The following is a 15,359-nucleotide window of genomic DNA, read 5'->3' on the forward strand; positions in this document are numbered from 1 at the left end:
GATCTATGAGCAGCAGGTTAAATACACCAAGAGATAACATTTTTTTTTTTTTAACAGAGGAAACTCTGGATCGGAGCGACTTAGTTACACTGTGCTTGAAGCAGCTTCAGAAGAAAACAACTTATCAGAAGGCCATGTACTCAGGTTTAAACTCAGATTTTTATTCCAATATGTCATAATTCCTACCATTACTTGAAGAAGATTTTGATGGACACGAACACATGCACTTTTGAAAAGAAACACATTCATAGAAAGTGTGACATGGTCAAGAGCAAAGGATAAACATAAAAGACAACTCTATTTTTGAAGGTACATTTCTACAGATAAAAAAAACATTCAACAAACTGACCACTTCCTCTCCTAAAAGTACAATTTGTGCACTTTAGAACAGTACATTTATTTGTTTTGAGTCTGTTAAATACAGAAAGGTTTTAAATGGAGGCTGCAAAGTGGCACTGTTGGTAGCACAGTTGCCTTACAGCAAGAAGGTTCTGGGTTTGATTCCTGGCCCCGGTCTTTCTGCATGGAGTTTGCATGTTCTCCCTGTGCATATGTGGGTTTTCTCTGGGTACTCCAGCTTCCTCCCACAGTCCAAAAACATGACTGTCAGGTTAATTGGTTTCTCTAAATTGCCCTTAGGTGTGTGTGTGTGTGTGTGTGTGTGTGCATGGTTGTTTGTCCTGTCTGTCTCTGTGTTGCCCTGCGACAGACTGGCGACCTGTCCAGGGTGACCCCCACTTCTCACCCAGAACGTTCGCTGGAGATAGACACCAGCAAGCCTCCTGACCCCGCTAGGGACAAGGGCGTACAGAAAATTGCTGGTTTTAAATGGACTTTTCCATTAAAAAACTTTAAATAACTCCCCCGCTGGCTTTCTGTAAAAGTGCTTATTAACTTTACTGTGTGGTACTGTTTGTGGTAATACTTTGGTTCTCTTCAGAAATGGCAGCAGAAAGAGTCAAACTCATACTGGGCTAATATAAACCAAAACTACCATTTCAACAAGTTAACCTCAAACAATGGACACGCCGGGAATATAGTATGGAAAAACATGTACTCACATTTAAAAAAAACAAAAACAAAACATCAATATATAAACCTGTGAAACAATATAAACCCACCGACTAAACATGAACCATGAGAAGGTGGCACCAAGAAAGATCAGCTGAGTATTCATCATCAGCAGATACAGAAGAAAATCAGTAAGGGCGCTTGTTTTTAGGAACCAGTGTGAAAGGTGCCATTTATTACTCAGTGTAGGGCATTCATTAGAGCTGTGGTGAACCTGTCCCCCCACCAACAAGCTTCTTTACTTTGAAAGAAAATGAGTGTAAAGTGTCGTCTTCTTTTGGACTGCAGTGTGAAACTGGCCAACACTAAGGCAAAGTTAAACCGCAAACTGGTACAGTTATGAAATTATGCACAGCAACCCAGTGGACCTATGGATACAACTTGTTACCATATGAGCCTGGAGAGGTAATGTGCTGCACCTCGCAAAAGAAGCTTCCATTAATTTAGACAGACAGACCAACATAAAGTACTGCATGACTATAATGTTGAAACGTGGAAGGAAAATGAAAATATCCCATTCTCCTTAACCGATAAAAACCTCAAAAGTGTGGCAAACATATGTATACAGGCCCTAATACCCAAATAAAATACAGAGCAAGCAAATATATTCACAAGTCACATGGTCATCGATACATTCCAGGGCTGGGCGATGAATAGATTTTATCGATCAACTTAAATTTGGGTTTTTGAAGATTTCATTTTTGGGCAAAATTAAATCTTCAACAATTTACTCCTTGGGTTTCTACAGTCAAGAGTGATGTCAGCACCCCCAAGGCCGGCCATCTTGCTTGACAGGTTTTACAGCTTCTGTTTATGTGTACGAGGTAATACTAAAACTAAAAGTTTTAAAGATAAGAAGATACCTCATCTTTTAACACATCAGCATCAACCGGACTTTAAAACAATTGTGCAAATGACTGTCTATTTTGAAGAAAGAACTGCGTGGTAACTCTGTAGAAGCTTATATCTCATGAAAACTTTTTATTGCAAATTTAAGGCGTCCTAGTAAAATTGTGACTTTATTCTTAATAAAAAAATTTGTCTCCAGGTCCTAATGCACCCTCGTACAACTCACAAAAAGAATGACAAAAGCAAGAGAAAAAAGCAATATCAGATCTGGAATGAAAAAAATCTGAGATTTATTTTTGAACTCATATCGCCCAGCCCTAATTCCTCGTATGAGTAAATTTAAATCGGTTTACGCCGAACAGAAATGATCCATGTGGTTTGAATACATTTGCAAAGCGCTGGTCAGGGATTGGACCCTGGATAAAATACTCTGATTGAAAAGGGGTCACAGTGTTTCCATTGGAAAAATAGAAAAACAGTCAAATAACATTTGAAGGTTCGGCTGTGACTTGTTATGACTGGACAAGCCTCTCCCAGCTGCCGCTCTCCGTTCGGTGGTAGAGGTGCGGCTGACCTCCCGGGAACAGGCTGTCAGAGTTTGGATGTGACAAAAGGAACTGGATGGTGGACTTAATGTGCTGGACAAAGTGCGGCGGTTCGGCAAACGGAGACGTGGACAGGTACTACAAACACAGACAAAAAAACAACAACATTTATATCACTCGCTATACTGTTTATTCTCTCGGTGTTGTTCTGGTCACCTTCAGAGGTTCAATACTTCCCAGGTATTACGTTACCTTTAAAATAGTGGCATCACTTTGTGACAACCAGAAGGCAATTTCCAAATCAGGACTCCACTGGCAAGGTCCAACTCTAACAAGTCCATGTCTTGAGTCATAAATGTCAGTCATCTGTAAAGAAGAGATATTTTATAAAAAAAAAAAAACAACAACGCATACTCTAGCTTCAGTCCCTCATAAATGAGACTATGCATGCAAATTTACACCATAAGGACAATAACATTTACAGCTAGAGATAGTATTAAACAACAAGCTGAAAGAAATAATAATAAAAGTGTTAGGCATTTTAAACTATTTATGCCCCAAGATCTTTGGTTTTGATTTTGTTTGTTTTTTTGCCTGTTTTACAAACTAACATCTGAAAGTTGTAGAACATTCTGCCCACCTGAGCCCATACACTGTAAACACATATTTGAATGTTGATACAAATAGAAATACAAGTCTTTTGGGGTATGTCTCTACATGCCATAGACATTTAGACACATTGACTTTTTGCTCATTCTTCTTTGCAGAACAGCTCAAGCTCAGTCAAACTGGATTGAAATTGCCTTTGAATGTTCAAATTTTCAAGTGTTGCCATACATATATATTCTCAACTTGACTTTAGAGCTGAGGCTTTGACTGGACCAGACAGGACTTGGTGTTTTTACCTCTCCTCCAGTGAAGGTCCGTGCCGACCGCAGCATCTCTGCAGGTCCTTTATGAGGGAATGAGGCAGGGAACACTTCCCCTGTTTTAACATTTACACCTACACAGACTCAAAGTTATTGCCAATAACATATGACATATTACTTGTTTCTTTGCCGTACATCTGCCACTCACCTATTCCATATACTATCGGTTTATGAATTCCCTTGTCAACTACGTTGTTCATCTCTACAACAGAAAGAATTGTGATTGAGTTGTATAGAATGTACAACTACAGTATTAACAAATGACGTAAAACGTATAAAAACCTGTGATGCAACATGTCTCCAGGTGAATGTGATCCTTCTGTTTCTGGAACGCTGCTATAAAGTAAAAGCAGCACATGTCAAGTTGGCGAGTTTGAGATTATGTCCACGAGCCACACACCATGGAGAACTTTATGAACCTACCCAGGATGTTAAGGCTGAGTTTATGAGATCTTTTGTCATCGTCATCAAACCCTCCAACCAGATGCAGCTCAAATCTAGACGGTAGCAGAAAGTGAAGCAAATGTTAATGGGAAATTATGGACTTTGAACTTGTACTTGTGCAAGTATGACGTGCCTGCCCTCATTACAGCCGTCACTCAGTGATGTGACGGCTTTCATAATGAGCTGGACCTCAGTCCTGGTGCTGGAGCCATCGAGGTGAGACAGACAGACGGCTCCGCTACCTGCCAAGTAATGAAACAAGTTAGAATCCTTTAGTTGGAGGCAGTTGTAACGCACAGTAGGAATCTGGTAGAAGTAAACAGTACCGGTGTGTCGCAGCACGACCAAGTGGCAGGTGGTAGCATCATCTGATCCAAGGATCGAAACGCAGTCTGTGAAAGATTTGACCGGAACGGATGAAACTGACCAGAGTTCAAATTGTAAAGTCACACCAACAAAAGCACTGATCTTACACCGTAAGGAGAGAGAGAGAAAAAAGAGATAGATGTAAAATCCTTCAAATGATGGAGAAATTATGAACAACTGCCCATAACCCTTAAACTTTGTATGTTAGACCAGCACAAAGTAACTCATAATTATGGAGTGGCTGGCACATAATGAATAGTTATCAAAATTTTTTATTAAAAAGTGAGGACTCTTTTCAGATCTGATAAGTAGGCCATGCATTTTTTTATTCAGCCCCTTATACTCATGAGCCCCTAAATAAAACCCTGTGTAACCAGAACTAAAATAGTAAATAGAATCCAGCTGCTTGTAATCTAATCTCAGCATAAATGTAATTAGTCTGTGTGACAGAGTTTCTTTTCTCAATAATACATGGATGTCAATTCAGAATTCAGTAGAGTATTCAGGTTCTTAAATGTGTGACTGTGATTTGATGTGATTTGTCATCGTGAACAGCAGGTGTACTCACTGTCTGCTGGAGTTGTCGCTGCAAACTCTCTCTGCTGAACATAAAGGAGGTGCTTCGGATCTACATCAACACGTGGCTTGGAGCGAAATGCTTTTGCGTTTTCCTGCAAAACAAAATCAACCTGTTGTTTTTTTCCCTGGATTTATCTCTAAAATAAATACAAACCGAAAGTCAGTCTAGTGACAGCAAGCATTGATTTATTTCTATGACTCAGAAATACATTTTGTAAGAGAAAAAAGTATTTCTTGAAATGCTATGTGTGTCCTACTCATAAGGTCTTATTCATATTTCATCATGGTCATTTCTCAAAATGTTATAATTACTTTGCATTAACAATTTTACAACTCTAAAAATTTAGGTACAACTTATTTTTATGTTATTTATTTAGACTGCAGTTTCCGGAGTTCTCGAATCCCTCTTAACCATTTTTAAAAGTATATATGCAGTCAGTATCTTTTTATTTCAGCAATTGTTTGAATCTGCAAAATAAACAGACAAATGTAACATGTAAGGCAACACACACAAAATGTGTAAATGTACGTTTATGTCATTATTACACATTTATATCCCTTTAATGTTTTTTCCTTCTTCCATTTTTTAACCTACAGAATTATACTTACCTTTCCTACCTTCCCATACTGATTGAAATCTGCAGCACTTTCTTGTGTTTCAGAGAAGTAATCATTATAATCACTTTATAACAGACACAGTAGGTCCATATAAAAAATGGCCGGGTGCAATTAATGTTCTATTTTATGTTTAGACGTGAAACAGATGCCGTGATAACAATTGTCTTAAGGTGAAAGTACAGTTGGAATGTGGGAAATAAATGCCATAAGTAACATTATCACATACAATCAGACATTTGCAGGAAACAAACCTGTAAATGTGGATATTTGTCGAATAATTCCGCTGTTGATCTGAAGCAATCTAATTCTCTGTTCTGAAAAAACAAAGGCATGTCCTTCAACTTGATCCGTTTCCAAACCACTTTGGTATTATGCTACAAGAACACCAGTAACTTCGTTATCAGTATTGGTCCACTATAAAACAGAACTTCCTGAAATGACCGCAGTCTTTTTCGTTTTTTAAATAGTGTTTCTTTTAAAACGAAGTCTGGCATAGTCGCCACCTACTGACCCCTTATGGTTTTGCTACGCGTCTCTTTTCTTGTTCTAATATGTAAAACCAAATTATGTTTTATGAAAAATATCTTCAGACGTAGGAACAATGATTTTTTTATGCTGCACAGTGCACATTTGCTTTTTTTTTTAGCCGCAGCAGAGGCATACATACCGAGAGTCTTAAAGTGTCAACATTTTCACGGAGTGAGATTCTCCATTATTACTTAGGCAAATTGCGTACGTCCTGATGTTTGTTTTGAAAAAGCGCTACGTAGTTTTACTAGCCGTTAGGCCGAAGTCGATGTCTTTCGCTGGTAGGAAACAAACAAGGCGATTGGCGACGTGTTTAGAGTTGCTCAATAATTCCCGTTTTATCTTTTTATTTCAACTGTTACAAATAAAGTAATTTTTTGCTGTTGTGAGCTCGCTCATTTTTACGCTTCTGTCGTCGAGCTTATTGCGGCTAACCATCGTTCTAGCTAGCGACAAATCTACCGAAGGGGCTAACAGTTTTATCAAAATGAGAGGAGGCTCCTCGTACGGAGACAGGGACAGAGACAGAGATCGTGGACGAGACAGGTACGTGTTTTAGATTTAGCAACAACAACAAAAACAACCTTAGTGTTAATTAATATTTGAGCTTCAATTATAGTTTGGCTTTGCATGGATGGAAGGAACACACAAACAAAAGCTAAGCTAACGCTTAAAGATCCATCCCAGTTAATATTTACATCGTCAAAAAAGCATCCGATCAGTCGACGAATAAAGTTAGGTAAAGTGTAAATTGAAAATAATATTACCACAAAGGACTGAAAAAGCTAGCAGTGTGTTTGTGGAACCCTATACAATTGCTTCAAAGTTGGCCCAACTGTGGTGTGGGTGGTGTTTTCCTTCTCACTCAAAAACGTCTTCCAGCTATTGTAAAAGTTTTTATTGGACGTCTGATCTTGTGCAAATAACTACCCTAGATTTTGGGCTGCAGTCAAATAATGGTATTTAATTTAGGTAATTAAAATTTTTGAAGGAGTTCTATTTAGATACTGCAGTGTGGAACTGACATTAATAACTCAGCTGACTTGCTACTTTGTCTAACTAAAAATAGTTTCATTTTAAAAGGTATATCAATAACAGATATAATAAGAGATAATTATTGCCTGTTTTTTACTAGGAAGGCACCATTCCACTTTTTTCACTTCCAGTACGGATTCAGATATTTGAGGTTTAGCATCGGCTGATACCGATCCGATACAGTAAAGCAGCTGAAGTGACTTAAAACATTTTTCTTTTTTTAAAACATAGACATAAATGTACTGAATTACAAATTTATTTGATAACTCCACACCACTACAGCACATGTAAATATACCAATAAGTTCACAAGCTTCACAAACAAGATTCTTGGATGTTGAGTAAAAAAAAAAAAAAAAAAAGCCTCACTGTTGAGTTACTGATTAACGGCAGTATTTACTCTAACGCACTTTAGAAATGTTCAGTAATGGGTATGGTTAGATAGACTTAATTTGTGTAATAACTGGTTTGCATCCTAATTTCTTTTGCTTCACATCTCTCAGACCACGGTTTGGAGGGGGCATGGGCGGCCGCAGCGGACCCCCGCCCATGAAGTTTGGAAACCCTGGTGAGCGTCTCCGTAAAAAGAGGTGGAACTTAGATGAGTTGCCAAAATTTGAAAAGAACTTCTACACTGAACACGTTGAAGTCCAACGCATTGGTGAGGTAGGTTTTTTTTTTCTTCTTCTTTTTTTTCTTTGTACTTGCTCACGCCATCATTAAAAATGATAATAATAATAACAAGCTGTTTGATTATGTGTAATTTTTTATTTTTTTTTTGGAATGCTTATTTTTCTCTTTTGCTTTCATATCTAGTATGATGTGGAGGAGTTTCGCAGAAAGAAGGAGATCACCATCAGAGGCTCTGGCTGTCCAAAACCCGTAATTGCTTTTCACCATGCTCAGTTTCCTCGTGAGTTAGCTCCTTTTTACCCCATCTTTCATAAAGTTTTTTGCTGTAAAAAATAAATAAATAAATAAAATTTTCTAATTCCATAAAATCTTATTTGCCTCAGTTCAGCACATTTACTCATTCTTTCACATTCGTAAATATCTTCTTTTATTTAAATATCACGTACAACAACATTTTTTTAAAAATAAAAACCCAGACAGATCGCTTTCAGTAACATTTAAATGGCTGAGTTAAACTGTCTCCCGCCTTTGCCTCGCAGAGTATGTGATGGACGTCCTGGTGCAGCAGAACTTCAAGGAGCCCACAGCCATCCAAGCCCAGGGTTTCCCTGTGGCCTTGAGCGGCAAGGACATGGTGGGAATAGCACAGACTGGCTCTGGGAAGACCCTGGCTGTAAGGCTTTCTCTCCATGATCTTGTCAATAATGTATTCAAATCATTTTTAACATTTAATTTGATCTCTAATAGGTGGAAATATGTGAGGGATTCTGAAATATGAACAAAAGAGACAGATTGAAGTAAAAAAAAAACGTAATTCATGGTGTATAATAAGTATCATAAGTAATCTAGAGTTTATAAGCAAAATTCAAGTAATTTAAGTTAATATTTAATGTTTTGAATCTAAATTTTTGGCAAAAATTGTGAAAGCAAGTTCTAACAGTTTATTGCCTCTCCCCCCCTTGCAGTACCTCCTTCCTGCTATCGTACATATCAACCACCAGCCCTACCTGGAGAGAGGGGATGGCCCCATAGTGAGTGCAAGAAAGACATTTAAACAGTTCGGTGCACAGAATCCTTGTCATTTATCCCTTCCTCCTTCGTCTTCCTCTGTTCTCAGTGTCTGGTCCTTGCACCCACCAGAGAGCTGGCTCAGCAGGTCCAGCAGGTTGCCTACGACTACGGCAAGTCCTCCCGCATCAAGAGCACCTGCGTGTATGGTGGCGCACCCAAAGGCCCACAGATTCGAGACCTTGAGAGAGGTGGGTGTGCGGTGGGCTGATGTCGACTGTTTTGGATTTCGATTGTTTCTGACCTTCTGTTCGTATCTGACCGCAGGCGTTGAGATCTGCATCGCCACGCCAGGCCGCCTCATCGACTTCCTGGAGGCGGGGAAGACCAACCTGCGCCGCTGCACTTATTTAGTGCTGGACGAGGCCGACCGCATGTTGGACATGGGCTTCGAGCCGCAGATTCGCAAGATTGTTGAACAAATCAGAGTAAGGCAGTTCTGTAGTTTTGCTGTTTTCAAAATGACCATTGATAAGTGAGGGTGTTTTGGTGCTTCTTTTTTTTTTTTTTTTTTTTTTTTTTCCCCCAATTCGTGTAAACCCGTCGCTCTCTCGACTCTTTCAGCCTGACAGACAGACCCTGATGTGGAGTGCAACGTGGCCAAAGGAGGTTCGGCAGCTTGCCGAGGACTTCTTAAGGGAATACATCCAGATTAACATCGGCGCTCTGGAGCTCAGTGCCAACCATAACATTCTGCAGATCGTCGACGTCTGCATGGAGACCGAAAAGGACAACAAGTAAGACTTAAGCGTGCGATTTACGTCATTTGCTTTCGTATGGTCTGATCTTCTCTGAGATCTGAGTTGATTTGCTAATATTGTCTCTCTGCGTGCAGGCTTATCCAGCTGATGGAGGAGATAATGGCCGAGAAGGAGAACAAAACCATCATCTTTGTGGAGACCAAAAAGCGATGCGACGACCTCACCCGGAGGATGAGGCGCGACGGGTGAGGAGTGACTCTTTAAAAACGTGGCGGGCAGCTTTCAGCCTGTGAGTTCGACTTGCTGAATCGATGTGGTCTTGTTACCTAGATGGCCAGCCATGTGTATCCATGGAGACAAGAGCCAGCCAGAAAGAGACTGGGTTCTCACTGGTAAGAATACATCACAAACAGTGGAGGTCAGGGTGTCGGCACTGTCATATCATGCATACCTTAGGACTATGGAGAAAAATGATCTCTTGTGCTAACGCCGACAGATTTACATTGATGCCTACTGCTGACGTTGATTAATCTGCATTGTTTAAATAAATAAATGAAATGACAGTCTACATATAAAAACATTCTCTGGGGTTGAAGTCATTAAAAGCGTAGAATGTGAATTATTTTTGTTAGCATAGATTAAATGTGAAAATAGAATATGGACAAATATGTGTGGCATTTTTTTTCTTTATCCCGTTCCCTAGAAGTGTTCTCAGTCAGTCCATCTGTCTCCGTGTTATCAATCAATCCCTCCACAATCCATTTTCCATTATTCATCAATTCACATAATGCACCTGTTTTACACTACTAATTAATGTCTTACCTAAAGAAAAAATGCCACATTCCCTCACACCTAGCATAATCAAACTTTCCTTCCTTTAAGATGTTTCCTCTCCTCCCTTTAATTTAATCTTCTCCTGCGTTTATTTATCAACTATTTGGCAACGTCTTTTTTTTTTTCCAGCTTACATGTTTTCCTTTCGACTCCACAGAATTCAGGAGCGGCAAGGCCCCCATCCTGATCGCGACAGACGTCGCCTCTCGGGGTCTGGGTATGTCTGGGATCACATTGTTTACCTCCTGTGATTTCTGTTCTCAGCATCATTTGTCTCGTTTAATTTGTTCTTCAGCTAATAATGAATGTACATGTATTCAAGTCAACCTTAATCAACCAGTTAATGCTCTGAATTAAATTAAGCAGGTGGTAAGTATAACAAGTTAGTAAAAAAAAAAAAAAGACTGTTGTACAGCAAGCAGGTTTGAGAATTATTATTTATATCCCACAAGCTTATTTACAGGTATTGTTTTCACAAAGTAAGCAGAAATCATGTATACTTCTTCAAATTAATTTGAGGTATAATGTCAGTAAATTGAGTTGTTTTTTTGTTTTTTGTTTTTTTCCAAAAAATTGTACAAGTGAAAGTCCAGCTGTCAGCCAGATATGTGAAAACCACAGAAGAAAAAACCCCCAGAATGAGTCTAAAAAAAAAAAAAAAAAAAAAGACGTTACGACCTGGTGACGTTGTCGGCCGAAGCTTGCAGAGCTGCAGGCTTCGAGCCTCTCAGCTCCAGCAGGTTCATAGTCTGTTTCTTGTTACCGCAGTTTAAAAGCTTCCTTCATGCGGGGCTCTTTGGCACGCTGCCTGAAAGGAGGGGTGTGTGGGCCCACAACGTCCTGCGCACCTTTTCTTATGTCTCCTAGTGTGGTGTCAGTATGAACTCCTTGGATTGCTGCTCATGTTTCACATTTTTCTGCTCAAAATCTTTCACTTCAGGAGAGAGCCTTATGTTTAGGAGGTAGCTTTGAAAAAAGAAAATGGAGGGGAAACAAAAAAAAATAAAAGGAACAGTTTAATGTCTGACATTTCTGTAGAATATTCTGAGAAGGGGGGATAAGTAAAGTTTTGTAAACTTTTACCAAATTCCGATGACTTTATCCTTGTTTTCTTCTCCCCTCTTCTCCTCTCAGGGTTTGGCAGCACACGGCAGCTGTAACAGTCTGTGCTGCTGTCTCTGTCCCCTCTCAGTCACATTATAAAAGGCAAGCTTTGTGAGCTTTAGTGGGATTAACGCCCCTATTACTCTCCTGAACTATAAAAAAAAAAAAGAACAAAGAGGGAGACTCCAACACCCCCCCCATCCCCCATTAATGTCAGTTTGCAAATCCAACGAGCCTTCCTTGGGAGCATCCTGAGGGTCCTGTATGTCTGCCCGTCGGTCCAAAAAGCAGACAGACAGGCGAGAGAGAATTAGACGGGCTCGTCTGGATCCAGTCCTGGCCAGGGTGTGAGGAGGGTCCCGCAATGCGACGAGAGAGCAACAGAACCAGCCATTGGGTGTGCGTGGGTGTGTCCTTTGGGGTTTAACGGTTCTGCTCCCGTCTGACGTTGCTGGAGTGAGCAGAAGGTGAGGGAGGAATCCAGTCTCCCTCTCCCTCAGCCCTTCCCTTTGAACCAGGACTGATCAGGGGGAACCTTTGTAAAAACAACTTGCAGGGGGTAAGTACCGCAACACCCCTTTGTCTTAACTCCTTCACGAGCTCACCCTACAGCCAGGTTCTGCCTTTGTGCTTATATTACAAAAGAAAAGAGTTCATGGTTCAATAATCACAGCACACTATTGTTACTGTGTAATAACTGATTACATGGCTTCCCTCTCGTGACGGAGGGGGAGATGGGAGACTTATTGATCAGCAGTGCTGTCAGAGCCCCACGTCTTCTGTAATGAGAAACAGACTTCCTTACCTTCCACGTTCAGGCCGGTAATCACGAGTCCTCTGAAAAGCACAGAGGCCTAAAATGGTTTCCTTTACATGCCGGTTCTCACTTTAAACCAAGTGAGCGCGCAGTGTTGAAGGCATGTTGAATAGTAAAGCTGTGTCTCTGAAATGAATCTTTGGATGTGTGGATTGTTGCACGGTAAGTGAACTCCCAATTTGTTTCAATCTTTCTGCTTCACACCAAGACACGTTGTTGCATTCATAGATGACTTCAGTTGTTCATAGGCATAAAGCTCCCAGCTTTTTTTTTTTTTTTTAATTTCATTAAATACATCACTTCCTGTTCTCTAAAAGCCCTTTACCCTTCTTGAACTTCCTTTGCTGTCTATCCCAAAGATGTGGAAGACGTAAAGTTTGTCATCAACTATGACTATCCCAGCTCCTCTGAGGATTATGTCCATCGTATTGGGCGCACGGCCCGCAGTACCAATAAAGGCACCGCCTACACCTTCTTCACCCCGGGAAACCTGCGACAGGCCAGAGACCTGGTCCGGGTCCTGGAGGAAGCCCGGCAGGCTATAAACCCAAAACTGCTCCAGCTCGTGGACTCCAGCCGCGGAGGTGGAGGCGGTAGGAGGAGCTATATTTTTATTTGCAGTGCCAACCAATGGTGTGCATATACATCAGTCTTTTTAATTGATTTGATTTCTCTTTAAATTATTTAGGAAAAATGCAGTAACAACTTTGTACTTATGTTATGCATCTCACTGCACAATCTATTCCAGAAGCACGATCCATACTGTTAACTCGTTTACGCAAGTGCTAAAAGAAATACTTCCAGGAGGATGTCGGTTTTTTTTTTAAACTTCTTTTTGCATCTAACTGTAATCGTAAAAATAGTAATATTTTAAAGACAATAATAAAACACAGACAAAAAGGGTTTAATTGTATTTTGCTAGACTATTTGATGTGAAAAACAAAATCAAGCATATGTACCTGCATACAACAATCAAGCATGAGGAAAGATGGAGTAATACTTTTGGATTTTACATAAAACTATGGGATATAGTCTTTTACAATCCAATAACACCTTTTGTTAATCGAATAAACAATTCCAAAAATAATGGTCTTCTACCAGAAGACATTGACAAATACGTTACAGTCCAGTGAGTCCAATACACAAATTTCTACTGCATTATAACTTAATAATTATGACAATTATTTGTTAATGGGAAAATAACATTGTCTAGGGAAATGGATCCTTTCAGAAAGTTTTACTTTGAAAGTAGTAGTTTTAGCGCATGCGCAAATGAGCGAGCGCCGCGGTGCTGCAGAGGTTAGGCGCGCGACCCATGTACGTACTACGAGGACCACAGGTTCAAGTTCTGGCCCATTGACCTTTGCCGTATGTATTCCACTCACTCATATTCCACTTTTCTGTCAACACCAGGCCACTAGAGCCTAAATAAATAAAATGCGCAAAAGAGCTGACGGTCCGAATAGTGCTTCCGGTGCAGATGATGGCGTGACGACGCTCTATGCTTTGAATAGCTATGTTTTTCCGTCTAATAATCAGGTTTCTTTGAGGCAATGGAAGCAAGAGCCCATTTTAAATGTTACTTTTCATTGTTTTTGGGTCGGGTTTTACATGCAGGTGGCAGGATGCGTTACCGTGGCGGCAACTCCAACAACCCTAACCTAATGTATCAAGACGAGTGTGATCGGCGCATGCGCTCCGGCGGAGGCGGCAAAGACAGCCGCGGGGGCTTCAACCGCGACAGTCGCAACAGCCGCGACGACGATCGCTCTTCGTCGTCCTCCTACAGAGACAGAAACCGAGATCACAGGAACAACTACAACGCGGGTTCGGATCAGTACCAGAGCTACAACAACAACAACGGCGGAGGCTACAACACCCGCGGCGGAGGCCCGACCGGCGGCGGTCAGGAGCAACCCAACCAGCCGCAGCAGGGCCAGTTCGGCCAGGGCCCTCCTCCACCCCCTCCGCCGACAGGCGCCCCGCAGCCGTTGATGGCACAGCAGTTTCCCCCGCCGCCACAGCCCCCACTTATGGGCTTCATGGGGCAGCCACCTTTCCCTCCTTTCCCCGCTGCCCCCCCTCCACCGCCAGGCCCACAACCACCCCGTAAATAGTTATAATTAACATGTACTGGGTAAATTTATTCAAACGTTTGTAGCTCAGTTTTACTGTTGTGGTCTCCCAAACAGTGTTGTATCCAAGGAGGTAAGGGCTTGTGCTTTCACACGAATTTTAAAACAAATTTGTTTCAAGAACCCCAAATAATTTAATTTCCCCAACCGAGTATTGAGGAGGAATCGAGATTTCTTTCTCTTTTGTTTTTAAAAAAATATTTTTTTCTTCACCAGCCAAAACTTTAGGAGTTAGAGATGCAGTCACATTCCACACACGCCTCCTTGATCTTTGTACTTGTTCAACTTGACTTATTCAGTTTGAAATAGGTGGCTTTTGCTTATAACTTCAATTACAGCTTCACCGTACATGATTCTGATCTTCACTAGTTTTGGTAATGACCACTTTTAGGTAACTTTTATTTTGCCTTTTTATTATCTATTGTGTTAGATTTAGGCACATTTAATCATGCATGCCTCCACATGTTCCCTTTGTGTAGCAAGTTAGAAGTGAAGTAGTGTTTTGAGCTTTAACTAAAAACATATTGTTGCCTGTTTTCTGTCAACTATGCTCTTTTTACAGTGTTTTCCTAAATAAACAAATTAAATCAATGCATTTTTGTCTTAATTTGCAACTTATTCTGAAATATCAGGTAAATTACTGGATCTGCTTCACACATAATAGTGGAATATTCTTGGAATTGATTATATGTATATTAATATTTTGATTTCCAGAAGTAGGTGATTTGTCTTTAGAAAGTTAGTTGTTCTAGTTTTATTCTTAAAAACAGTCCTTTTCGGTAACCAAAACTCAATTTAAGCAGGGTTTCTGTTCTGAAAAGTCTAGAATTTATTTATTTTTTGTTGGCCCCCTTCCAAACCTAGAACTCTAAAGTTGCAATGGGATCACAAAATGTATTGTATAACATCCAGTGTAAAAGTCTCGACACGTAGAGCACATCCGTTTCCTCTCCTAACCTTATAGAGGCAATCAGACACCATAAACTCGCACAACACTGGAAAACATTCAACAGCAGTAACTGCACTGAAACGTTTTGGCTGATAACTGATAGAATAGATATTTGTTAAAATTCATGTTTTATTCTATTTTCAGTTGTGATTTAT

The 15,359-nt window shown here is 40.3% G+C and overlaps 2 protein-coding genes across 3 annotated transcripts; one reads left to right on the forward strand and one right to left on the reverse strand.

Moving 5' to 3' along the window:
- Nucleotides 1–140: 140 nt before the first annotated feature.
- ntan1 (N-terminal asparagine amidase) lies at nt 141–5,839 on the reverse strand. 2 transcript variants are annotated; one of them, XM_015008662.2, is made up of 10 exons: nt 5,653–5,839; nt 4,773–4,875; nt 4,165–4,230; nt 3,972–4,080; nt 3,818–3,891; nt 3,677–3,730; nt 3,543–3,596; nt 3,371–3,468; nt 2,718–2,831; nt 141–2,603 (listed from the first exon to the last, which is right to left on the reverse strand). In XM_015008662.2, the coding sequence occupies exons 1-10, from the start codon at nt 5,731–5,733 to the stop codon at nt 2,433–2,435; spliced, it is 924 nt and encodes a 307-aa protein (XP_014864148.2). In that variant the 5' UTR covers nt 5,734–5,839; the 3' UTR covers nt 141–2,432. The 2 variants fall into 2 exon arrangements, with proteins under 2 accessions (XP_014864148.2, XP_087868884.1); XM_088012758.1 differs by having other exon boundaries at nt 4,165–4,306; nt 5,653–5,830.
- A 308-nt stretch (nt 5,840–6,147) lies between these two features.
- Nucleotides 6,148–14,846, forward strand: ddx17 (DEAD-box helicase 17). The gene is made up of 13 exons (XM_015008660.2): nt 6,148–6,475; nt 7,467–7,629; nt 7,780–7,876; nt 8,136–8,269; nt 8,562–8,627; nt 8,714–8,855; nt 8,932–9,092; nt 9,229–9,401; nt 9,500–9,610; nt 9,696–9,757; nt 10,357–10,416; nt 12,480–12,713; nt 13,738–14,846. Exons 1-13 carry the CDS (start codon nt 6,417–6,419, stop codon nt 14,235–14,237), a joined length of 1,962 nt encoding a protein of 653 aa, XP_014864146.2. The 5' UTR covers nt 6,148–6,416; the 3' UTR covers nt 14,238–14,846.
- Nucleotides 14,847–15,359: the final 513 nt, after the last annotated feature.

Source organism: Poecilia mexicana, unplaced genomic scaffold (genome assembly GCF_051168715.1).
Source record: "Poecilia mexicana isolate PSO_F unplaced genomic scaffold, ASM5116871v1 scaffold_1, whole genome shotgun sequence".
NCBI classification, from domain to species: domain Eukaryota; kingdom Metazoa; phylum Chordata; class Actinopteri; order Cyprinodontiformes; family Poeciliidae; genus Poecilia; species Poecilia mexicana.

Bases quoted from the DNA above. Each gene is read 5' to 3' on its own strand.
- ntan1 (XM_015008662.2), bottom strand. From the start codon at position 5,733: ATGCCTTTGTTTTTTCAGAACAGAGAATTAGATTGCTTCAGATCAACA. The intron at 2,832-3,370 runs GTAAAAACACCA...TCTTCTTTACAG, and splicing joins GGACCTTCACTGGAGGAGAG to ATGACTGACATTTATGACTC. The intron at 2,604-2,717 runs GTAACGTAATAC...CTGTGTTTGTAG, and splicing joins GTGATGCCACTATTTTAAAG to TACCTGTCCACGTCTCCGTT.
- ddx17 (XM_015008660.2), top strand. From the start codon at position 6,417: ATGAGAGGAGGCTCCTCGTACGGAGACAGGGACAGAGACAGAGATCGT. The intron at 7,630-7,779 runs GTAGGTTTTTTT...TTTCATATCTAG, and splicing joins AAGTCCAACGCATTGGTGAG to TATGATGTGGAGGAGTTTCG. The intron at 9,758-10,356 runs GTAAGAATACAT...TCGACTCCACAG, and splicing joins AAGAGACTGGGTTCTCACTG to AATTCAGGAGCGGCAAGGCC.